The following is a 26881-nucleotide window of genomic DNA, read 5'->3' as shown; positions in this document are numbered from 1 at the left end:
GGTTCCTGATCCTGGCTTCGTCTGACTACCCTGCTGGTTCCTGATCCAGGCTTCGTCTGACTACCCTGCTGGTTCCTGACCTCTGGCTTCGCAAGACCCTGCTTCGGTTTAGCCATCCGTTTGGACTTTTGCCTTACAGCTTGATTTTCAATAAAGCCTTCTTATTTCCACTTATCTCTTGTTGTACGTCTGGTTCATGGTTCCATGACACTAGGACCAAGCCATGAATTCTGACGGTACAGGGCCATCCTCGCTACCTACGCTGGTTGCCAGACTTGATCAGCAGGATCACCTGTTGGGTCGGTTCGCTGTGGCGTTGCAAACCCTGCTTGAACGCACGGCTCATTTAGCTTCCATTGCCGATGGGTCGGTTGTCGCTCCTGGGCCCGCTCCTACTGCCGCTCCGGTTATTGCGCCAGAGTCTACCCCGACACCTGTTGCTGCGCCTGCGGTGTTTCGGGGTATGACCGGTTCTGCCCCCCTTCCACAGCGCTTTGGGGGAGAGCCAACTCAGTGCCGAGGTTTCCTTAACCAGATGGGCATTTATTTTGAGTTGCTGCCGCATGCCTTTCCTACTGAGAGATCAAAGGTGGGCTTCTTGATCTCGCTGCTCTCGGACAAGGCCTTGGCCTGGGCCAGCCCTTTATGGGAGAACAACAATCCGGTGGTTGCCGAGTTTTCCGGTTTTGTTGCTTCTCTTCGGAAGGTATTCGATGTACCGGCTCTTGCTGCCTCTGCTGCGAAGCTCCTTATGTCCATCAGACAGGGTTCACGATCCGTAGCTGAATACGCCATTGAGTTTCGTACCCTGGCAGCAGAGGTGGGCTGGAATAATGAGGCTCTGGTCGCTGCTTTCTCTCATGGTCTCTCGGATGCCTTGAAGGATGAGGTTGCAGCTAAGGACCTACCAGTGGAGCTCGAGTCTCTTATTTCTTTCCTGATTTTGATTGACACCAGACTCAGGGAGAGACCTTCCTTTAAGGAGAGCCTGCGAAGGTCTTCTAACAGATTGGCGCCTACGTTTGCTGTCCCACCCGTGCCTCCCTCTCCTCCCACGCCTCCTGGGGATGACTTGTCTGGGGGTGAACCCATGCAGCTGGGGTTTGCTCGCCTGTCCGAGGGGGAGAGGGTACTCCGGAGACGCGAGGGCCGATGCATGTACTGTGGTCTCGGTGGGCATTTTCGGTTGGCATGCCCGAACCGTCCGGGAAACGCTCGCACCTGAGATCCTGTCGGGGGCAGATCTTGGGTGGAGTCTCCTCGTCCCCGGTTTCCCGTGTTGACAAACCACTGATTACTGTTGTCCTCTCCTGGGTCGGGGGCTCGGTGACGACCCAGGCGTTGGTGGACTCTGGTGCTGGTGGTTTGTTCATTGATAGTGTGTTCGCTGCCGCCAATTCCATTCCTCTGCAGCCTCGAGGTTCCCCACTGGCTCTTGAGGCGATAGACGGCAGACCCCTTCTGCCGCCACACGTGACTCAGGAGACCCTTCCAGTGGGGATGGCCATTGGTGCCGTTCACAGAGAGTCGGTCTGTCTCCAGGTTATTTTGTCTCCACACTACTCGGTGCTCTTGGGGTACCCCTGGCTCCAGAAGCATAATCCGACTTTCGATTGGAGATCGGCCGAGATCCTCTCGTGGTCACCGCAGTGTGGGGCTAGTTGCATCCATGGGCCTGTCAAGTTGCTGTGTACTTCCTCGGACTCTCTGTTGCCTCCTGAATACGAGGAGTACCGGGATGTATTCGATAAGGTGCGTGCGGTTGCCCTACCTCCGCACCGCCCATACGATTGTGCCATAGAGTTACAATCTGGTGCCGTTCCTCCTCGTGGCAAAGTCTATCCACTGTCGGTAGCGGAGAATGAGGCCATGGAGGAGTACGTGAGGGAGGCGCTTTCACGCGGACACATTCGCAAATCCTCGTCCCCGGCAGGGGCTGGATTTTTCTTTGTGAAAAAGAAGGGCGGTGAGTTGAGGCCTTGCATCGATTACAGGGGTCTCAATCGCATCACGATCAAGAACGCTTACCCGATACCCTTGATTTCCGAGCTGTTCGATCGCCTCAAAGGGGCCACGGTCTTTACCAAACTCGACCTGAGGGCGGCATATAACCTGGTAAGGATCAAGGCGGGCGATGAGTGGAAGACCGCGTTTAACACCAGGACCGGTCATTATGAATCCTTGGTTATGCCCTTTGGGTTGTGCAATGCGCCCGCAGTCTTCCAGGAATTCATCAACGATGTTTTCCGTGACCTGTTGCAGCAGTGTGTGGTGGTCTATTTGGATGACATCTTGGTATATTCTGAATCCATGGAGGCCCACATTCTGGATGTCAGACGAGTGTTGCAACGGTTACGAGAGAACAAGCTGTTCGGTAAGCTTGAGAAATGCGAATTTCACCGATCCCAGGTAACCTTCTTAGGTTACATCATTTCCGCTGAGGGGTTCTCCATGGATCCTGAGAAGGTTTCGGCTGTCTTACAGTGGCCCCAGCCCAGTGGTCTTCGTGCCCTGCAGCGCTTTTTGGGCTTCGCCAATTATTATCGGAAGTTCATCAGGGACTTTTCCATGTTAGCCAAGCCTCTCACGGATCTGACCAGGAAGGGCAGTAATCCCCAGGTCTGGCCGCTCTAGGCCATCCGAGCTTTTGAGGCTCTAAAGTCCGCCTTTGTGTCGGCTCCGATTCTGTCGCATCCCAACCCTGGGTTGCCTTTTGTCCTCGAGGTGGACGCGTCTGAGACGGGAGTAGGCGCCCTTCTGTCTCAGCGTAGAACACCAGAGGGTCCTCTGCTTCCTTGTGGGTTTTACTCCCGGAAACTGTCTTCCGCGGAGTGCAACTATCAGATTGGTGACAGGGAGTTATTGGCCATCGTGCAGGCCCTAAAAGAATGGAGGCACTTGCTCGAGGGCTCGGTGGTTCCGGTTCTCATCCTGACGGACCACAAGAATCTGACCTACCTCTCTGAGGCCAAGAGATTGACACCACGTCAGGCCAGATGGGCTCTGTTCTTGTCACGTTTTAATTACGTGGTCTCCTACCTACCCGGTTCCAAGAACATCAGAGCGGATGCCTTATCACGGCAGTACTCCGAGCTGTCCGGGGAGGAGTCGATTCCGACTTCGGTCATACCTCCGAATCAGATCCTGGCCGCCATTCGCACCAGCCTGACCTCTCCCCTGGGTGAGCAGATTTTGGCGGCTCAATCTGGTGCTCCCTCTGGGAGACCCAACGGCAGATGTTTTGTGCCTGAGGAGTTGCGCACTCGGTTGTTGCGAACCTACCATAACTCCAAGGCCGCGGGGCATCCTGGAAAGAATCAGCTGTCCTGGGCTGTTTCACGTCTGTTCTGGTGGCCTTCTCTACGTTCCGACATCGCCGCATATGTAGCGGCATGCTCCGTTTGTGCCCAGAGTAAGTCCCCTCGGCACCTTCCGTTGGGCCTTTTGCAACCCATAGCCACCGGGGAGCGTCCATGGTCACACCTGGGGATGGATTTCATTGTGGACCTCCCTGCATCCCGAGGCCATACGGTCATTCTCATGATTGTGGATCGGTTTTCCAAAATGTGCCACTGTGTTCCTCTCAAGAAGTTACCCTCTGCACAAGAGTTGGCCTCGATTTTTGCCAGGGAGGTCTTCCGGTTGCACGGTTTGCCCAAGGAGATTGTGTCGGATCGGGGGAGTCAGTTTGTGTCCAGGTTCTGGCGCGCCTTTTGCTCCCAGTTGGGGATTCATCTCTCTTTCTCCTCGGCCTACCACCCTCAGTCCAATGGGGCCGCAGAACGATCCAATCAGGCCTTGGAGCAATTCCTTCGTTGCTATGTCTCCGATCACCAAGACAATTGGGTTGACCTCCTGCCTTGGGCTGAGTTTGCCAGGAACACGGCGGTGAACTCTTCTTCTGGGACGTCTCCCTTCATGGCCAATTATGGGTTCCAACCTGCCGTGTCACCGGAGGTATTCTCTCCCCAGGATATTCCGGCTGTGGAGGATCACCTTTCCGTCCTACGTGCTTCTTGGGTACAGATCCAGAGGTCCCTTGAGGTCTCTGCGCAGCGCCAGAGACTCCAGGCTGATCGCAGACGAGCGCCCGCTCCTTCCTACCAGGTCGGAGACCGCGTATGGTTGTCCACCCGCAACCTCAACCTTCGAGTGCCCACTCCCAAGCTGGCGCCTCGCTTTGTTGGTCCCTTCCGAGTGCTTCGCAGGGTAAACCCGGTAGCCTATGCCCTTGCGCTTCCTCCTGGCATGCGGATCTCCAACGTGTTTCATGTCTCCCTGTTGAAGCCACTGGTGTGTAATCGTTTCACTTCCTCGGTTCCTCGGCCTCGTCCGGTTCAAGTGGGCAATCGTGAGGAGTATGAGGTGAGCAATATCCTGGACTCACGCCTGGTCCGCGGTCGGGTGCAGTTTTTGGTCCATTGGCGTGGTTATGGTCCAGAGGAGCGTTCCTGGGTTCCCTCCGCAGATGTCCATGCTCCTGCCTTGCTCCGAGCCTTCCACGCACGCTTCCCTCAGAAACCGTTCTTTACTCCGCGGAGGAGGGGCCCTTGAGGGGGAGGTACTGTCATGGTCTTACCTTCTTGCTGTTCTCCTTCGTTTGACATGTGCTGGCGGCCATCTTGGTTTCTGGGTTTCTTGTAGCCTCCCACCCTGCGGCTTCTCCTTCCCACTGGGAGGAGCTGGATGCCTAGCTCATATATATAGGAGGTCTGTGGCTTCAGTTCCTTGCTTGGTCCTCCTGTGTTCACATGCTTCTAAGACTGCTGCTGCTTCTGGTTCCTGATCCTGGCTTCGTCTGACTACCCTGCTGGTTCCTGATCCAGGCTTCGTCTGACTACCCTGCTGGTTCCTGATCCAGGCTTCGTCTGACTACCCTTCTGGTTCCTGACCTCTGGCTTCGCAAGACCCTGCTTCGGTTTAGCCATCCGTTTGGACTTTTGCCTTACAGCTTGATTGTCAATAAAGCCTTCTTATTTCCACTTATCTCTTGTTGTACGTCTGGTTCATGGTTCCATGACAAGATTATTCTGTAACGGTCTGGATCTGGTTCGGAGTCTTTTATTGCGACTACTTGGGGTAATTGCAAGGCCGGTAATGTAGTCAGTAGGAAGCCAGTGGTCGATGCACAGGATGAGCGTCAGTATTAGAGGAGTAGGCAAATACTGTAGTCAGGAGGAAGCCAGTGGTCGATGCACAGGATAAGCATCAGGATTCATAGCAGCGCAGGAGAGAGTAGCTTGAAAACAGGCTAAAAGCACAATAATCTCGCAAGGCAGGAAGTGCAAGGCTGGATTTAAATAGGAAGTCCAATCAAGGAACAGGGTGGAGCAAACAGGGAGGCGGGAAACTAAAACTAGAGGCACAGGAAACTGTAGGCTTCGGTTCAGCACAGGAGCTGTCCAGAAGGCTGGATAGCTCAGTTGGAAGAGTTTGCACAGAGTTTGTATGAGCCATCTATTAATGTCTGTGTAGAGAGCTTTCTCTAACAGGCTTTCACCATGTGTGTGCAGTGGAGGCAAGACCCACAGGCTTTCTCTGTGTGTGTGCAGAGGAGGCAGGACCCACAGGCTTTCTCCATGTATGTGCCCCTTGCAAGACTTAGGCTTTCTCTCTGTTCAGAGGAAGCAGCACTCACAGGCTTTATCAGTAGGGAAGAAGCACTCATAGATTTTATGAGTGGATTGGGCAAGCAGGACTCACAGACTTTCTCTGTGTATGTGCAGGGGGAGCAGGACTTAGGCTTTCTCTGTGCAGAGACAGCAGAACTCACAGACTTTCTCTATGAGTGGACTGGGCAGGCAAAACTCAAAGGCTTTTTCTATGTGTTAACTAGATATTTATACAAACAATATAAGTACATATTGTGATTGTGAGCAGCCAGAACATTAGAAGTACTGAATAGTGACATAAATAGCATTGACTTTCTCATTACAATGGCACCTGCCTGGTCCGATCCTACAGAAGAGAGACTATATAGCCGATTGTGGAAGAAGGGGCTTTGCAGCTGCAGACCATAGTGCCCATGTTGACGTCTGTACACCACCTAAAGCATCTACAATGGATGTGTTGGCATCTGAACTGGACAACTGGCCCATTTGAGGAAGAGATGGCACCAGGTAGACTATGGGAAGAAGATGTCCTGGTCTGATGGATCAGCTTAGATGATGTGTTGGGCGCATGTGCACCCGGAGAAGAGATGGCACCAGGGCGCACTATAGGAAGAAGATTAGCTGGCAGAGGCAGTGTGATTCTCTGGGCAAGGTTCTTCTGGAAAACCTTGGGTCCTGGCACCATATGGATGTACCACCTGTACCACCATATGGAAGTACCACCTACCTGAACATTGTACAGGCAAGTTCTCCCCTTTATGGCAGTGGTCTCTATCAGCAAGATAATACCCCAGCCACACTGGAATGGTCTGAGGAACATGACAAAAAGTTCAAAGGGTTGACTTTCTCTCCAAATTTCCTAGATCTTAATCCAATTGAGCATCTGTAAAATGTGCTGGAAGCACAAGTCTGATCCTTGGCCTCACCAAGCAATTTATCGGACTTAAAGGGGTATTCCTCTATATGGTGCAGTGGCTGGGTTTGGGGTGGCTCCAATGCTATGCTGGGTCCCCCAGACACCGTTGAGGTGTCACCACGTGTTGCTGCTCTCTGGAAGGGATGGTAAGGCGAGGTACACCCCAATGGGTCAGGGCCTGAAGTTGACCAGAATGCCTCTTTACTAGAGGTATTTAGGTGCCAAACAATACAGGCGAGGCATTGGGCTGGATTCTCCTGTCTCCTACCGGCAGAAGAAGGGTTTGATGCTGAGCAAAGGCCGGATCTAGCTGTACCTTTCTGTCTTCGGAAGGCCAGTATCCTAGTCAAAGGCTGGTGATCCAGGGTCTGTGGCAGAGTATCCCTGTCTCAGTGTCTTCTTCTGGTCACTCAATAGTCTGGCCCCTTCAATAGTATTCCCCTCTTCTGAGCACTGTTACCTAACTGTAGAACACTAGGGGCTCTGCTTACGCTACTGGAGCAGTGACTGTGCATGTGCCGCTATACTTTTGGGTCGCTGCTCTGAAAGCAGAAGCAGAGCCTCTGTGCTTGCGCTGCTACCCAGGCGCAGGCATGAGATTGTCGCAGCTAAAATGTTGTGTCAAGCGGCAAGAGTAGCGTCTTCACCGGCGGGGAAAGGCGCTCGTCGGTTCAGAACGAAGCGATCGACTAATCACTAGTCAGAGCTGTTTCAATGGAGCGAGGGGGACCTACAGTACTCAATTTTAGGCAGGTAGTTTTAATGATATAAAAATAAATAAATTTATATGAAAAGAATATATATTCATTATACTGTTTTGATAACCCCTCGCCTGCAAATCTCTGAGAATTTCAAAGTAAATTAGGAGGAACTTCCCCATTTTCTGTGGAATTGGGTAACATGGCCGCCTCCTCCTCTCTGCAAATACCTATTGTGAAGCCCAAATGTTTATTCTCTCATTTACAGGAATTCACTTGTCCTCAGCCCCAGCTATATACACAGCAACGATCCCTCAGCGAGGCTCAGATCACAGGAGGAGAGGGAAGCAGAAGGACGTGTATGGGAGACAACCGCTACAAGATGTTACCTCTGATTCTCCTCAGCCAAATGGCACGTAAGTACCAGGAGATCCCAGCAGGAGAAGGATGGGGGTTTACAGATGGAGCAGGCTTTATGGCAGCAAGAAATGCCTTATAGCAAGGGCAGAGTTTTATCTGACAAAAGGGAACGCTCCATCTGCAGATCTCCATTAAACCTATAGTGAGTTTTCTTTAATCTGGCATTTGATAACCCAGCACAGAATTAAAAAATATATATATAATTGGAAATATATTCAGCTTTCTTTCTTAATGATTATCTACCCCTGCAAGATATTGTTTTCAGTAACCATCAGTAACCATCCGGTAATTCAGAATATTTGATAGTCTAGACCAGTGGTGGGCAAACTTTTTTGTCAACTGAGCCAAATATCGCCAAAACCACGATTGAAATTTCTTTCGAGAGCCACATTTTTAAAACCTAAAATATTGCGTCAACAGTACCAGTGAGGACTATTAGGGCTCATGCACACGACCGTGTGCCCGCCGTTGCCATATTGAAGGCCGCATACGGCGGGTCCGCAATACACGGGCACTGGCTGTGTGCAGTCCGCTTTAAGGACCCATTCACTTCAATGGGTCCAGGATCCGGGATATGAGTGCTACAGAGTGCTTCCGTGGTGCTTCGGGCTGTGCCTCCGCACCGCAAAAAAGTAGCGCTTGCACTACTTTTTAGCGGTGCGGAGGCACAGCCAGAAGCACCACGGAAGCACACTGTAGCACTCATATCCCGGATCCTGGACCCATTGAAGTGAATGGGTCCATGATGCATCATGGACCCATTCACTTCAGCCTGTGCAACTTTTTTGCGGTGCGGGCAGTCGGATGCGGATCGCGAACCCCATTCAAGTGAATGGGTCCACGATCCTCATGCAGCTGCCCCATGGTCTGTGTCCGTGCATTGCGGACCGCTACTATTTGCGGTCCGCAGCACAGGCACGGCGCCCTTACATTCGTGGGCATGAGCCCAGAGTGTGTTTTTGAATACTTTTATATGTACTTTCTTTTATTTGGATCTTGATTATTATTTTATTTTATCTTTATCATTTTTTACTTTTATTAAACTTGTCTGCAGATGTGGATGTAATGTGGATGACGCACTTATGGGGGATATCTGTGGATGACGCACTTATGGGGGATATCTGTGGATGACGCACTTATGGGGGATATCTGTGGATGACGCACTTATGGGAGATATCTGTGGATGACGCACTTATGGGGGATATCTGTGGATGACGCACTTATGGGGGATATCTGTGGATAACGCATTTATGGGGGATATCTGTGGATGATGCACTTATGGGGGATATCTGTGGATGACGCACTTATGGGGGATATCTGTGGATGACGCTCTTATGGGGGATATCTGTGGATGACGCACTTATGGGGGATATCTGTGGATGACGCACTTATGGGGGATATCTGTGGATGACGCTCTTATGGGGGATATCTGTGGATGACGCACTTATGGGGGATATCTGTGGATGACGCACTGATGGGGGATATCTGTGGATGACGCACTTATGGGGGATATCTGTGGATGACGCTCTTATGGGGGATATCTGTGGATGACGCACTTATGGGGGATATCTGTGGATGACGCACTTATGGGGGATATCTGTGGATAACGCATTTATGGGGGATATCTGTGGATGACGCACTTATGGGGGATATCTGTGGATGACGCACTTATGGGGGATATCTGTGGATGACGCTCTTATGGGGGATATCTGTGGATGACGCACTTATGGGGGATATCTGTGGATGACGCACTTATGGGGGATATCTGTGGATGACGCTCTTATGGGGGATATCTGTGGATGACGCACTTATGGGGGATATCTGTGGATGACGCACTTATGGGGGATATCTGTGGATGACGCATTTATGGGGGATATCTGTGGATGATGCACTTATGGGGGATATCTGTGGATGACGCACTTATGGGGGATATCTGTGGATGACGCTCTTATGGGGGATAGAAAAAAATGGAGGGCCACAGCAGCGTCTCGCCAATAATCTTCTTTATTCAGGATCACACCTCACAACAAGGCATACAAAATATTTTGCGGCAACGTTTCGGCTAGAGATAGCCTTTGTCAAGCATGTTAGCAATTAAAATCACAGCCTATAAAAAGCACATGATAAACCCACCCACACCGCTAAGCAACCAATGGAGTTTCAGTATATGTGTAACACACCTGTATGAAGAATCAATGAGCACTGACATGATGAGACAAATGGGCCAGCTGCAATAAATCGCAATCCTACCTGTGTGGGGTCATCATGCACAGACCTCCTCCGTCCATCCAGCGTCCCATAGTCGGCAATGCGCATGTCCGCATACGTCATCGCATACGTCACCACACGGCGACATGCGTATGACGTGCCCAACTGGATCCCGATGCATAGTCTGCGCCGGACTACTTGCGTCATCAGGCGGCGGCCGGCGGACGTCACAAGGCCACTCCCACCTGGCGCTCCAGGCTGACGTATGCATGAGGATTCAATGGGACTGTCAATAGAGGGCGATCGCACCACCGTCAAACTTGAACAGTGTGCAGAGCGCTCACTAATGAAATCATAATTAGACATTAGAGGTGCATTGCACAGACTATTAGCGCAAGGAAAGGCCAAGGGAACATAAAAGAATATGGACACCACACAGGCACAGCAGGCATGATAAAAAAAATCAAAAATCACTATGTGTTAACAACAGATAACACTCTCATTAGGCACAAATTCTCATTGATAAATCATATACCATATCAAGGTGTTTGTGGAAAAAACCACATATTCATCATGGTGCTATAAAGCGGTGTGATTGAGGCAAATAATTAAAAAACATAGCAAAATTACTGTAACAGAAGAGAAATATATGAAAACAGCCCAGTGTCTCTTCACCACCCCACACCAACAGCCATGTTAAAAATTTGATCAAATCCAGAATTAGCTGATACCAGCCACATTAAACTCTAGATTTAAACCAAATGGCTGTAAAGATTTCAATGTGTAGATCCATTTGAGCTCCTTCTTCCTTAATATTGCGTCCTTGTCACCCCCTCTCCGTAACGGGCCCACACTGTCAATAACTCTAAAGCGAAGTTGGTTAACAGAATGCCCCGCCTCCACGAAATGTTTCGCAACGGGCTTATCCATGTTCATCTTGCGTATGGTACTCTTATGTTTGTTAATACGTTCTCTAACTTCCATGGTGGTCTCTCCCACATAAATAAGGCTGCAAGGGCACTGGATGGCATAAATCACATCCCGTGACATGCAGGTGTAATAGCCCTTGATTTTATATTTTTTCCCACTATAAGGGTGGGAGAAATATTCACCTTTGAGAACGTTACCACAATTACAACAAGATAAACATGGATAAGTCCCGTTTTTGCGCGGTGCAAGGAGTTTTTGTGTGGATGACTGGCCGCCTATGTCGGATTTAACCAGTCTATCACGGAGGCTAGGGTTCCGCCTGTACGCCATCATCGGTGGGGACTTGAATTCTTCTATATCTGGCAAACCCCTTTGGAGTATATGCCATTCCTTTCTAAGGATATGGGCAATGTCGCCACTGTCCCGGCCGAAGATGGACACAAACGGAACCCTAGCCTCAGAGCTTGCTTTTGTTGATTTCCGTAGTGCAGTACACCTGTCAACCAGCCTCACCCTCTGTTTGGTTCGAACAAGTAGGGGTTTCGGGTAACCTCGTTCCAAGAAACGCGTGCACATAGTGTCAATCCTCTGTGCACATATTTCTTCATTGGAGACTATTCTCTTTACCCTTAAGAGCTGACTCCATGGGAGGGAGTCAAGCATTCTATATGGGTGATAGCTATCATGCATGAGTAAAGTATTGCGGTCAGTAGGCTTCCGATAGAGGTCCGTAGCCAAAAGACCCTCCATCACGTAGACACGCACATCAAGGAACTGCAACTCACTGGAAGAAACAGTTACAGTGAATTGCAGACCCGGGACCCCCGCATTCAAATGTAGATGAAATGTTTCAAGTTCATCCATAGTGCCTGTCCAGATCATAAAGATGTCGTCGATGTAGCGCCACCAACATAGGACTCTCCCAGAAAAAGGGGAGTGATACACGAGTTTGTCCTCCACCTCAGCCATAAAGATGTTAGCGTAGGTGGGGGCCACGTTAGACCCCATGGCCACACCCCGCTGCTGCTGATAGAAGGTGTCCCCGAAGAGGAAGTAACTCCTCTTCAGGACCACCTCCAAGAGGCGGAGGACAAATCGGCACACCCCCGGGGAGAGCCCCATGTCGGCCAGGGCCACATCGACGACACCCAGCCCATATGTATGGTCAATCGATGTGTACAAAGATACTACATCGAAACTAACTAACAGAAATTGGGCGGGCAGTTGTAAATCCTGTAATTTGGAAAGAAAGTGCCCAGTATCCTTGATATAGGATGGGGCGGAGGTCGCCCGGACCTGCAATAACTTGTCCAGAAAGACAGACAATGGATTGAAGACCGAGCCCCTACCAGAAACAATCGGTCGACCCGGTGGATCAATCAATCTCTTGTGAATCTTGGGGAGTATGTATAACATCGGGGTGATAGGGTGGGGCACCATGAGGTATTGGTACAAACCATCATCTATAATTGAACTCTGTAGTGCCTCCTCCAATATCACCCCGATGTCACGCATGATATCCCATTTGGGGTCCCCGGGTAGTTGTTTATATACCTCAAGATCACTCAACTGTCTGTCTATCTCTCCAACGTACATCGCAGTGTCCATGACGACCACCGCCCCACCCTTATCAGCAGGCTTGATGGTAATGCGGGTGTCTCGTTCCAATGCCATGATAGCCTGTCGTTCCGGCATCGAGAGGTTATTCCTACCACCACTAGTGGGACTTAAAGATTCGATCTGCTTATGCACTATGTGAATATATGATTCAACCACATGGTTGGTATGAGGTGGTGAAAAGACACTGGGTTTCCTGAGTTGTAATTCTTTACATGTGAGTAACGCAGTATTATTATTGCCAATCACAGGTATTTTATTGCCATCAACATTCTTAGATGCAAAAAAACACTTTAAACGTAAGTTTCTAAAGAAACGTTGTAAATCCAACTCTAGAGAAAACCAGTCTCTATCAACAGTAGGAGAAAAGCTTAGTCCACGACTCAATACACGTGTCTGTATAGGGGTGAGTGGCACTGAGGAAATATTTATGACTAATTGTGTTATCTCCGCGGATTGCGTCTGGTTGATCTCGCAGACATCACTTGATTCTGAGGTGGTTTCCCTTTTACGTGACCGATGGTGTTTTCTTCCACCCCGGCGACATCCCCGTCGCCTGGTTGACCTAAAAAAGGGGCTGACGTGGAGGGTTCATCCGTGGAATCAGAGACGGTGGAGAAACCAAAATGGTTGTGGTCAAACCTTTTGTTGCGCCTTCTCCTAGGCTTTCCTTGTGGCTGTTGATTACGCCAATTGTACACTTTTCCGGACTGGTAATCTTCCAGATCACGGTGCCACTTTTCTCTTTTAACACGTTCGGTTTCACTTCTGTGGCGTAGGGCTTGCTGTGCTATTTTATCAGTGTGTGCCGTATATTCATCCACACTGATCAAAGCCTGGATTTGCGCATTAAGCTCGACAATCATACCCTTAATTTTCTCCACCTCCTTACACAGAAAGTCAATATTGAGCAAAATCAATTCAAAGGAGTATTTATTACTCACCGCCTCGAATTTCATGCAGAAATCTGTGTCATTAGGAAAGAGGTTGGGTCGTAAGTGAGACCGCAGACCTCTCGGGATCCGGCGGTTCCTATAATACTCTCTCAGAGTGCTCAGGTGTAACTCCATCGTGGTCAGTCTTTTTGACTCCTGTTCACATTTGCGCTTGAGCAGATCAATGGAGGGAGTGCTTAAGAAGGAGACATCACTGGATTCAGATCCAATTAATTTCAATATTTCTTCTTCTGTATACATATATGTCATGGTGTTTGGTGTGTCCATGCTCTTACCCGGGCCTGGGGGTACATCCATATTCACATAGAAGTGTAGACAGCAGGAATACTCCCCCGGTGCACGCTCCCCGGATCAAGTTATAGAGAGGATAAGTTTGTTCAGGAGCAGCAACACAGACGGCTTGTGAAGAGCAGCAAAATGGTGAACACGCAACAGCTGGGCAGGGGATCGCAGATCCAAAGCGGTCCAATGGCATGTAGAAAAAAATGGAGGGCCACAGCAGCGTCTCGCCAATAATCTTCTTTATTCAGGATCACACCTCACAACAAGGCATACAAAATATTTTGCGGCAACGTTTCGGCTAGAGATAGCCTTTGTCAAGCATGTTAGCAATTAAAATCACAGCCTATAAAAAGCACATGATAAACCCACCCACACCGCTAAGCAACCAATGGAGTTTCAGTATATGTGTAACACACCTGTATGAAGAATCAATGAGCACTGACATGATGAGACAAATGGGCCAGCTGCAATAAATCGCAATCCTACCTGTGTGGGGTCATCATGCACAGACCTCCTCCGTCCATCCAGCGTCCCATAGTCGGCAATGCGCATGTCCGCATACGTCATCGCATACGTCACCACACGGCGACATGCGTATGACGTGCCCAACTGGATCCCGATGCATAGTCTGCGCCGGACTACTTGCGTCATCAGGCGGCGGCCGGCGGACGTCACAAGGCCACTCCCACCTGGCGCTCCAGGCTGACGTATGCATGAGGATTCAATGGGACTGTCAATAGAGGGCGATCGCACCACCGTCAAACTTGAACAGTGTGCAGAGCGCTCACTAATGAAATCATAATTAGACATTAGAGGTGCATTGCACAGACTATTAGCGCAAGGAAAGGCCAAGGGAACATAAAAGAATATGGACACCACACAGGCACAGCAGGCATCTTTACAGCCATTTGGTTTAAATCTAGAGTTTAATGTGGCTGGTATCAGCTAATTCTGGATTTGATCAAATTTTTAACATGGCTGTTGGTGTGGGGTGGTGAAGAGACACTGGGCTGTTTTCATATATTTCTCTTCTGTTACAGTAATTTTGCTATGTTTTTTAATTATTTGCCTCAATCACACCGCTTTATAGCACCACGATGAATATGTGGTTTTTTCCACAAACACCTTGATATGGTATATGATTTATCAATGAGAATTTGTGCCTAATGAGAGTGTTATCTGTTGTTAACACATAGTGATTTTTGATTTTTTTTATCATGCCTGCTGTGCCTGTGTGGTGTCCATATTCTTTTATGTTCCCTTGGCCTTTCCTTGCGCTAATAGTCTGTGCAATGCACCTCTAATGTCTAATTATGATTTCATTAGTGAGCGCTCTGCACACTGTTCAAGTTTGACGGTGGTGCGATCGCCCTCTATTGACAGTCCCATTGAATCCTCATGCATACGTCAGCCTGGAGCGCCAGGTGGGAGTGGCCTTGTGACGTCCGCCGGCCGCCGCCTGATGACGCAAGTAGTCCGGCGCAGACTATGCATCGGGATCCAGTTGGGCACGTCATACGCATGTCGCCGTGTGGTGACGTATGCGATGACGTATGCGGACATGCGCATTGCCGACTATGGGACGCTGGATGGACGGAGGAGGTCTGTGCATGATGACCCCACACAGGTAGGATTGCGATTTATTGCAGCTGGCCCATTTGTCTCATCATGTCAGTGCTCATTGATTCTTCATACAGGTGTGTTACACATATACTGAAACTCCATTGGTTGCTTAGCGGTGTGGGTGGGTTTATCATGTGCTTTTTATAGGCTGTGATTTTAATTGCTAACATGCTTGACAAAGGCTATCTCTAGCCGAAACGTTGCCGCAAAATATTTTGTATGCCTTGTTGTGAGGTGTGATCCTGAATAAAGAAGATTATTGGCGAGACGCTGCTGTGGCCCTCCATTTTTTTCTACATGCCATTGGACCGCTTTGGATCTGCGATCCCCTGCCCAGCTGTTGCGTGTTCACCATTTTGCTGCTCTTCACAAGCCGTCTGTGTTGCTGCTCCTGAACAAACTTATCCGCTCTTATGGGGGATATCTGTGGATGACGCACTTATGGGGGATATCTGTGGATGACGCACTTATGGGGGATATCTGTGGATGACGCTCTTATGGGGGATATCTGTGGATGACGCACTTATGGGGGATATCTGTGGATAACGCACTTATGGGGGATATCTGTGGATGACGCATTTATGGGGGATATCTGTGGATGATGCACTTATGGGGGATATCTGTGGATGACGCACTTATGGGGGATATCTGTGGATGACGCTCTTATGGGGGATATCTGTGGATGACGCACTTATGGGGGATATCTGTGGATGACGCACTTATGGGGGATATCTGTGGATGACACACTTATGGGGGATATCTGTGGATGACACATATATAGCATAAGATTCTCCATAAGTGCCCTCCACAGATATCCCCCATAAGTGCCCTCCACAGATATCCTCCATAAGTGCGTCATCCACAGATTTCCCCCATAAGTGCGTCATCCACAGATATCCCCCATAAATGCGTCATCCACAGATATCCCCCATAAGTGCGTCATCCACAGATATCCCCCATAAGAGCGTCATCCACAGATATCCCCCATAAGTGCGTCATCCACAGATATCCCCCATAAGTGCGTCATCCACAGATATCCCCCATAAGAGCGTCATCCACAGATATCCCCCATAAGTGCGTCATCCACAGATATCCCCCATAAGTGCATCATCCACAGATATCCCCCATAAGTGCCCTCCACAGATATCCCCCATAAATGCCTTCTAGTAAGTAAAGTAATGTATTAGTGGGGGGAAGGGAGGAGGCAGGGACACTTGCGGTGGGGCCGGTGCAGTGCCCGGCGCTGTGCACACACCGGGGGCAGCTCCTACCTTTCTGCTGCAGGACATTTCGCTCCAAGTCTCCTGAGCGGCGGCCTCTTCACCACTCCACCACTCGTCACATGGCCGGCAGTGGGCAGCTGAACTAGAGCGCCGCTGCCCGCCCTTCTGCTGCTGTGCGTAGCGTGACATCTCTCCCTCCGTCATGCGCCTCCTGCCTGTTTCATTCATAAAGTGGAAGGAGCAGACAGACGGGGCAGGAGGCGCATGACAGACATTTTGCAAGCAGTTTGAGCGGCGCGATATGGCTGCGCGGCCGCCCACCCACCAGCCCGCACCAAAGAGCCGCATTGAAGGATCTAAAGAGCCGCATGTGGCTCGCGAGCCGCACTTTGCCGACCACTGGTCTAGACCAGCGGTCAGCAACCTTCGGCACTCCAGCTGCTGTGAAACTACAATTCCCAGCATGCTCCATTCATTTCTATGGGGGTTCGGAGAAGAACAGAGTAAGTATGCATGCTGGGAGTTGTAGTTACACAACACCTGGAGTGCCGTAGGTTGCCTACCTCTGGTCTAGAGGTAAGAAAAGTGACAAAAATGAAAAGGCCTTTACAGTACATGATAGGAAATAGACCTGGACATTAGGAATGTGAGGCTTTGTCGTTTGCCTGTTGTATTTTATCCATTTGAAATGTCCTGAATATACTAAGGCCGTTGCCCGGCCGCACACACAGAGGGTCCGCAATATACGGGCACTGGCGGTGTGAACACCATATCACGGATGTGGACCCATTCTATTGTTCTATTTTTTTTCCGTGGTGCGGACGGATCACGAACCTCTTCAAGTTTAATGGGTCTGGATCTGTCTGCGGTAACTGCACGGATGGTGCCCATGCATTGGGATGGCAAATTGTGGTCCCCAATGGTCGGAACAGGCGGCACACGAGGCCTAAGGGTGTAATCACACGACCGTAATTCAGCGTTCGCATCCGTTCTGCGCAACGGGTGCGGACCCATTCATTACATAGGGGCCGCAAAAGATGTGGACAGAACACCGTGTGCTGTCCACATCCTTTGTTACGTTCCGCGGTCCCGCAAACAATATAGAGAATGTCCTATTCTTATTCGGACAAGAATAGGCATTTTCTATGTAGCGTTGTCCATGTGCGGTCTGCAATATGCACTTACGGTCGTGTGAATGCACCCTAAGAGCGTATTCACATATTGCAAAATCATTGAAATAACCGCCATACCATAATGTGTTAATAATATAGCCAGGAGATGTGTTTGTCACAAATGTAAAAAAAGAATAAAAAGGAAAAAATGATATTTCAATTTTATTTTCAGTTTTTGGATTCACACGTAAAAACATTGTATGGCGGTATTATGTGAACACTTGTTTTGGGGCATTTTTATTTGAACAGTGACTGGCAGTGTTGTGTGGGAAACATATGGCAATGTTATGTGGACACTATCCACGTTAGGCATTATATAGCAGTAATCTCTGAATGCTTTTGGCTTACTTAGTGGGTGGCAGTATTGTGTGGGAAATATATGACTTAGGCCTCATGCACACGACAGTATTTTTTCACTGTCCGCAAAACGGGGTTCCGTTGGTCCGTGATCCGTGACCGTTTTTTCGTCCGTGGGTCTTCCTTGATTTTTGGAGGATCCACGGACATGAAAAAAAAGTCGTTTTGGTGTCCGCCTGGCCGTGCGGAGCCAAACGGATCCGTCCTGAATTACAATGCAAGTCAATGGGGACAGATCCGTTTGACGTTGACACAATATGGTGCAATTGCAAACGAATCCGTCCCCATTGACTTTCAATGTAAAGTCTGGAGTCCCTTTATACCATCTGATCGGAGTTTTCTCCAATCCAATGGTATATTTTAACTTGAAGCGTCCCCATCACCATGGGAACGCCTCTGTGTGGCGAAACCAACCTCGCCACTGTGTTTTGGAGGGGGCTGTTTGAAGGCCTCTTGCCTCAGGATTATGGCCCATGCTAACTTTTGAACCCCTGAACCTATTCAAGTGAATTTTGGATAGGTTTGTCCCCCAAGTTATACTGTTTAAATTGATGTAAGTTATATGTATGGACAATGTAACCTCACAATATTGGAACCATTTATAATAAGTGTAACTTGTCAGCTTGGGAGGAATATGCTGGGTGTGGTCCCATTGTCCCATTGTGTGTTTAAATGGTGATGTCTGTCCTGTTGTCTCCACATGTGTATTGGCGATCTCCCCTTTGTCCTGAGAGATAATTGGATTGCCCTCGGTTGTCTCTGGGACAGAGAGGAGGAAACCATGATGCATTGTGGGGATGTGTTGTATCTGTTCTGTGTTGCAGTCTCCCTTCTGGTCCTCTAGGGGGCGGGAACGATTGGTTGCTGTACTTGCATTGTGTGTGTTGTAAGGTATTGATTGGTTGGATTTCAAAACCCTGTGGGCAGTACTATGATTGTTTTTTATGAATAAAAGAGGCTGTATCTGAAGTACAGTCAGACCACTGCTGACCCTCAACACAGAGCCTTGTCTCGTTATTGGGGGGATTCCCTGTATGCTGTTAGAGACTGATTGCCAGGAGTGTAAGCCGATTGTATGCTTTTCCTGTTCGTCTGCTAGCAGCTATTTGCGAGGTTCCAGTTTGGAGTGCTATTTTGTATCCAGTTCGGGAGGTTGGTGTTCTGCAGTAGCTGTGCCTGTCTCTCAGGAAAGGGGCATATCGCCTAAACGGATTTTAACCCCTTGTCTGCTGAAACGGTCCGTTACAGCCTCTATGTTAGAATATACTGTCGGATATGAGTTACATCGTGAAAACTCATATCCGACAGTATATTCTAACACAGAGGCGTTCCCATGGTGATGGGGACGCTTCTAGTTAGAATATACTACAAAATGTGTACATGACTGCCCCCTGCTGCCTGGCAGCACCTGATCTCTTACAGGGGGCCGTGATCCGTACAATTAACCCCTCAGGCGCTGCACCTGAAGGGGTTAATTGTGCGTATCATAGCCCCCTGTAAGAGATCCGGGGCTGCCAGGCAGCAGGGGGCAGACCCCCCTCCACAGTTTGAATATCATTGGTGGCCAGTGCGGCCCCGCCCCCCCTCCCTCCCTCTATTGTAATAATAGCATTAGTAGCACAGTGTGCGCCCCCCCTTCCTCTATTGCATTAACAGTGGTGGCAGTGTGCGCCCCCCCGCCCCTTCCTCCCTCTATTGTTTTAATACATTGGTGGCAGTGTGCGCCCCCCCGCCCCCCCCCCCCTCCTCCCTCTATTGTTTTAATACATTGGTGGCAGTGTGCGGCCTCCCCTCTCCCCCCCCCCCGATCATTGGTGGCAGCGGAGTAGAAGCATCATACTTACCTTAGGAAAACGGCACAACGGCCACGGATGCACACAACGGTCGTGTGCATGAGGCCTTATGCAGTATTTAGAAATTACATGATGGTATTATTTTAAAAAAAATTGAGACATTTTTAGATGAGCAGTGAGTGGCAGTATTGTATAGAATATATATGAAAGGTTTATGCACATTCTATATGGCAGTATTATGTGGGAACTATTTGGCAGTATTACATAGGCATGATATAGAATTATTTCTATTTGGAAAATGAGTGGCAGTATAGTGTGGGAAATAACTTTAGGTGGACATTATTTTGCTACTATATAGCATTATTATTTAAGCATTACATGGTGGTATTTTTTAGGCACTGAATGGCTGTCTTGTGTGAGCATCGTAGGGAACTAATATTTGAGCTGTGCATGAGAAACCAAGGGGTTTTCCACCTTTTAGATAGTGAAGACCTATCCTCCCAATAGGTTATCAATGTCAGACAGCGGGGTCCCATCCCAGTGGATTGAGCCAGAAGCACAAGGCTCCATCCATCATCTAGTGGCCATGCCGGGTACTGCAGCTCAGTTTCTATTTGCTTGGATTAAAATTCTTCAAATTCTGCATGCATATGGATTTATTTAGTTCAGGGGGCGCTGTATACATCCTATACAGGGAGCTCTGCACCAGAGTATTTTACCATGTGACCACCATTTATCGCTATGTAAACGGGAACCTGGGATTTGGAGCCATGCGTCACCACACCGAGCTCTGACCCGAAGAAGGAATTTTGGAATCATTTAGATTAAATAGCAATAAATTATAGCGACATTTTCCTGTCCTACTCCACCTCCACTAACCACTGCACTAACCCAAACCACCCGCAATACCGGGTATCAGGATGTATACACAGTCATACGCCATCCATTTTCTTATGTAAAATGCAGATGCTCCCAACAACAGGAGAGCTAAATGGAATGTGTGAGCTACTAGCTGGAGAGCACTTTAAAATCTATATAAAAATGAAATAACTTTGTATATACATTGCATTACTCGTCTCCAGAGCTGCATTCACAATTCTGCTGGCGGATAAAGGAAACCGTCGACAGGTTTGTTGTCAGACGCCGCCTTAACACCCTAGGTGACCTGGTGATGCAGTTAATTTACTTCTGGCCTGCTCTAAAGAAACAACCGACAAGGACTTCTGGGCGATTTCCGCTGTGAAGAGTGCAGAACTGTAAATGCAGCTCTGGATTATAATACAGAGTGTAATTTAGGGTTGAGATGTGTTAGCAAAAATGGGCACAATTCTATAAATCTCTGTCCATATGAACTGATTTCTTTTTCTGCTCTTGGAATGTGCGTTCTTCATCACCGCCATGTCTCTTTGTTTTTAGTGTCCATCGCCGCCCCCACCAATCAGTGTGATCTTAGTAAAATAGCCATTGCTGGCGGTGAATATAATCTGACCGATGGTGCTAATATTGGCAGTAAGGTGGTGTACACCTGCCCTGAAGGACAGTACCCGCACCCGTTTCCCTCACGAGAGTGTCTCTTCAATGGTCAATGGTCGAATGCGAAAGAGAAGTCCCAGTGTAGACGTAAGTGACCATGTATCTGCTGACTGACGCCATTATCAGGGGCATAGCTATAGGGGGTGCAGAGGTAGGAGTAGCACCTGGGCCTTGGTGCCTGTGAGGGCCTGAAGGCTCCTTTGCCACATAAGGTGACACCAGCATCATAAATGACACCTGGTAGGTGGGATGTAGAGACTTTACATTTAGGCCTAGGAGCTTCAAGTTATACTTCTGGTATTAAACACTATAACGTAGGTGACACTTGCAGTGTTGGGTTTTGGCCTCCCAGAGGCTTCATATAAGGTTGTCTTTGGGGCCCATTACTGTTACATTTACCCCCGATTCCATCCCTTCATATGAGGTTGAGGCAACCAGTATGGCATCCCATAGTTGTCAACAGTCCCGAATTTGCAGGGACTGTCCCTAATTTTTAGCGATAAGTAGAAGTGTAATCAGCGATCACTTTTTCGACTCTAATAAATCATCACTTGATTAAAATACAGGCAGATGTGACGCGTTTCGGCTAAACAGCCTTTGGTTGTTTAGCCGAAACGTGTCAGATCTGCCTATACTTTGTTTATTAGAGAAAATGAATATCCCACGGCGCAAGAACCACCCAGTGGTTGGAATAGAATGAGGGTTCTTTTTTATTAAGCAAGAGGTACAACGCGTTTCGGGGATATACCCCTTCTTCAGGTACAAATGACTTGCATACATAAAAGCAAATTACATACATTTAAATACATTGTAAAAAAACGCCAAAGACAAAGGGGGCAGGAAAGGGGCGGGGAAGGGGCGGGTCAATGGGCAGTGCTAGGAAAGCTCTCAAAGCTTGGCAAATGGAAAGAGTAAAATGTTTAAATACTTCTGGGCGATTTCCGCTGTGAAGAGTGCAGAACTGTAAATGCAGCTCTGGATTATAATACAGGGTGTAATTTAGGGTTGAGATGTGTTAGCAAAAATGGGCACAATTCTACAAATCTCTGTCCATATGAACTGATTTCTTTTTCTGCTCTTGGAATGTGCGTTCTTCATCATCGCCATGTCTCTTTGTTTTTAGTGTCCATCGCCGCCCCCACCAATCAGTGTGATCTTAGTAAAATAGCCATTGCTGGCGGTGAATATAATCTGACCGATGGTGCTAATGTTGGCAGTAAGGTGGTGTACACCTGCCCTGAAGGACAGTACCCGCACCCGTTTCCCTCACGAGAGTGTCTCTTCAATGGTCAATGGTCGAATGCGAAAGAGAAGTCCCAGTGTAGACGTAAGTGACCATGTATCTGCTGACTGACGCCATTATCAGGGGCATAGCTATAGGGGGTGCAGAGGTAGGCAGTAGCACCTGGGCCTTGGTGCCTGTGAGGGCCTAAAGGCTCCTTTGCCACATAAGGTGACACCAGCATCATAAATGGCACCTGGTAGGTGGGATGTAGAGACTTTACATTTGGGCCTAGGAGCTTCAAGTTATACTTCTGGTATTAAACACTATAACGTAGGTGACACTTGCAGTGTTGGGTTTTGGCCTCCCAGAGGCTTCATATAAGGTTGTCTTTGGGGCCCATTACTGTTACATTTACCCCCGATTCCATCCCTTCATATGAGGTTGAGGCAACCAGTATGGCATCCCATAGTTGTCAACAGTCCCGAATTTGCAGGGACTGTCCCTAATTTTTAGCGATAAGTAGAAGTGTAATCAGCGATCACTTTTTCGACTCTAATAAATCATCACTTGATTAAAATACAGGCAGATGTGACGCGTTTCGGCTAAACAGCCTTTGGTTGTTTAGCCGAAACGTGTCAGATCTGCCTATACTTTGTTTATTAGAGAAAATGAATATCCCACGGCGCAAGAACCACCCAGTGGTTGGAATAGAATGAGGGTTCTTTTTTATTAAGCAAGAGGTACAACGCGTTTCGGGGATATACCCCTTCTTCAGGTACAAATGACTTGCATACATAAAAGCAAATTACATACATTTAAATACATTGTAAAAAAACGCCAAAGACAAAGGGGGCAGGAAAGGGGCGGGGAAGGGGCGGGTCAATGGGCAGTGCTAGGAAAGCTCTCAAAGCTTGGCAAATGGAAAGAGTAAAATGTTTAAATACTTCTGGGCGATTTCCGCTGTGAAGAGTGCAGAACTGTAAATGCAGCTCTGGATTATAATACAGAGTGTAATTTAGGGTTGAGATGTGTTAGCAAAAATGGGCACAATTCTACAAATCTCTGTCCATATGAACTGATTTCTTTTTCTGCTCTTGGAATGTGCGTTCTTCATCATCGCCATGTCTCTTTGTTTTTAGTGTCCATCGCCGCCCCCACCAATCAGTGTGATCTTAGTAAAATAGCCATTGCTGGCGGTGAATATAATCTGACCGATGGTGCTAATGTTGGCAGTAAGGTGGTGTACACCTGCCCTGAAGGACAGTACCCGCACCCGTTTCCCTCACGAGAGTGTCTCTTCAATGGTCAATGGTCGAATGCGAAAGAGAAGTCCCAGTGTAGACGTAAGTGACCATGTATCTGCTGACTGACGCCATTATCAGGGGCATAGCTATAGGGGGTGCAGAGGTAGCAGTAGCACCTGGGCCTTGGTGCCTGTGAGGGCCTAAAGGCTCCTTTGCCACATAAGGTGACACCAGCATCATAAATGGCACCTGGTAGGTGGGATGTAGAGACTTTACATTTGGGCCTAGGAGCTTCAAGTTATACTTCTGGTATTAAACACTATAACGTAGGTGACACTTGCAGTGTTGGGTTTTGGCCTCCCAGAGGCTTCATATAAGGTTGTCTTTGGGGCCCATTACTGTTACATTTACCCCCGATTCCATCCCTTCATATGAGGTTGAGGCAACCAGTTTGGCATCCCATAGTTGTCAACAGTCCCGAATTTGCAGGGACTGTCCCTAATTTTTAGCGATAAGTAGAAGTGTAATCAGCGATCACTTTTTCGACTCTAATAAATCATCACTTGATTAAAATACAGGCAGATGTGACGCGTTTCGGCTAAACAGCCTTTGGTTGTTTAGCCGAAACGTGTCATATCTGCCTATACTTTGTTTATTAGAGAAAATGAATATCCCACGGCGCAAGAACCACCCAGTGGTTGGAATAGAATGAGGGTTCTTTTTTATTAAGCAAGAGGTACAACGCGTTTCGGGGATATACCCCTTCTTCAGGTACAAATGACTTGCATACATAAAAGCAAATTACATACATTTAAATACATTGTAAAAAACCGCCAAAGACAAAGGGGGCGGGAAAGGGGCGGGAAAGGGGCGGGTCAATGGGCAGTGCCATGAAAGCTCTCAAAGCTTGGCAAATGGAAAGAGTAAAATGTTTAAACACCTGGATAATTTATTTAAATCGGTTTTCTTAGGATCTATGGTCAAAAGATCGACCCTCACAAATGGTGCGATCTCTAGTTCATGATTTATTAATTAGGGTACTAGTCTGTGTGGGCGCAGGACCTAGGAGAGTCATGTGATCTGATCACATGACCTATTTTGCAACATGTGACCTCCTTCAGCTAAATGTAGCAAGCACAGTGCGGCCGCATCAGGAGACAGCTGGTCACATGAACTATCGGCCGGTCACATGATCCGGCCCGTCTCCTGGCAACCAGAAGCTAATGCCACGTCAGAGAAGGGGAGTGTGAGGCTGGCTGGGAGGAGGGAGGTTTGTCTTCCTATCATGCTGATAGAGCAGTTTACAAGGAGCTCAGGGTGCATTTCAGTGATTGTAATGATGTTGTTGAATGAAATACAATCAGTAGAAACTAGTGCTAGTATTTAACTATTTCAGGGAATACAATAATCCCTGACATAATGAAAGATATTTTGGGTACCAGTACCAGTACTGGTGAATAGCACTAGTATTTGACTACTTCAGGGAATACAGCAATCCCTGATCTAATGAGAAATATTCTGGGTACAATAAGTTAGATGTAATACATAAATGCAGAAAATAATACTGATATATATACAGTAATGCTTATATATAGTGAAAGGTATTGTGGCTACAAATAAATTGGATGTAATATATTGTAGCAATAAAACGTGGGTAAAATATATATAATGTGTTACACTAAAAATGAAATAAATACCAATAAGAGACTCTTAAAGGATGTAATGGGAATGTTTAAAAAAATATACATGTGGAATATGGGGAAAAACGCGGCTAAGACGTCGCTAATGTATAGTAGTCCACTTAGTACCGGGTGGATGTAAAATTTGTGTGAAATAGCTGAACTGGAAAATCAATAGATCCTTGTGTGAGTATCTTGGGGCGGGCAAGTTGGAAAGAAGGTATATGGAATGTCATATGTACTGAATGGGGATATTATATAAAGAGGGAATGGGGGCATACAGGAAGGGAGGGACTAATTATTGGGGCAGGGTTAAAGGAGGAGGGTTATTCATAAATTAATTTCAAAGGCTTCGTTTAGGCCATATGGATTAAGGCAATTCAATTTGTATATCCAGAACATCTCGCGTTTTCTGTTTATAAACAGTTTTATTGAACACCTTAATTCCACCAACTGGGGCCTAACTTTTTCAAGCACAAGCGATAAGTCTACAGCAGAATATCTCGACCTACACCTAAGAGCAAACAATGGAACAGTCAACACACGAACATTTTTCAAAAAAGTTGACTGCAACAGTTACCTGGAATATTCAAGCGAACATTTTAAAAAATGGAAGAAAAACATCCCGTTTAGCCAATTCAATCGAATTAGACGCAGCTGCTCTAGAGATGATGACTTCATCACACAAAGCAGGGTAATTCGATCTAGGTTCCTAAAAAAGGGCTACCCAACAGACATTATAGATGCAGCCTTCAATAAAGCGAAATCATTCACACAATCAGAATGTCTGGTAGGAACCAAGAAACAAAACGACACGAAACGCAGTAACACTAATTTCCTAACTACCTATAACAGTAACCATGTGGATATCCGGAGAGTCCTGTCCAGACACTGGTATATTCTGAAAAAGGACCCCTTTCTGAATATAGAATTACCGTATTTTTCGCCGTATAAGACGCACTTTTTCTTCCCCCAAAATGGGGGGAAAATGCCCCTGCGTCTTATGCGGCGAATGCAGTCAGTTTTACATCGCTGGCAGCGATGTAAAGCGAGCGGGGACTATGGGAGGGACTGGGAGGAGGAGCTGGGGCCAGCAATAGCGGCGGGGCGGTGCAGTCACTGTACTAAAGGCCCACCCCGCCGCTCCGGTGTACTAATAAAATATGTCATATTCAATTAATGGTTATTAAATATGCCGCTTTATGCCTAATAGTACCTTAAATCCTAAGCGCATCCGTACAATGCAGGCCGGGCGGGCGGCAGCGTAACTCCCTGATGTCACGTGCCTGCGCCGCCTACTTTATGAATGAAGCAGGCGGCGCAGGCAAGTGACGTCAGTGAGTGACGCGCCGCGCCGGCTGCCCGGCCTGCCGGCATTGTACTGAAGCGCTTA

General features: G+C 48.0%; 1 protein-coding gene across 1 annotated transcript in view; it reads left to right on the top strand.

Annotated features, from left to right (window-relative positions):
• The first annotated feature begins 7493 nt into the window (after positions 1-7493).
• LOC122946787 (complement factor B-like) overlaps positions 7494-26881 on the top strand; it is a 141191-nt gene continuing 121803 nt past the window's right edge. Inside the window, exons 1-4 of the mRNA XM_044306597.1 lie at positions 7494-7642; positions 21224-21427; positions 22464-22667; positions 23705-23908. Of these exons, the coding sequence (XP_044162532.1) occupies positions 7588-7642; positions 21224-21427; positions 22464-22667; positions 23705-23908 (667 nt within the window). The 5' untranslated portion in view covers positions 7494-7587. The remainder of the gene's footprint in view (positions 7643-21223; positions 21428-22463; positions 22668-23704; positions 23909-26881) is intronic.

This window comes from Bufo gargarizans, chromosome 9 (genome assembly GCF_014858855.1).
Source record: "Bufo gargarizans isolate SCDJY-AF-19 chromosome 9, ASM1485885v1, whole genome shotgun sequence".
Taxonomy (NCBI): domain Eukaryota; kingdom Metazoa; phylum Chordata; class Amphibia; order Anura; family Bufonidae; genus Bufo; species Bufo gargarizans.
The sequence above is the reverse complement of the archived record's forward strand: the minus strand, read 5'-3'. Positions and strand labels throughout refer to the sequence as shown.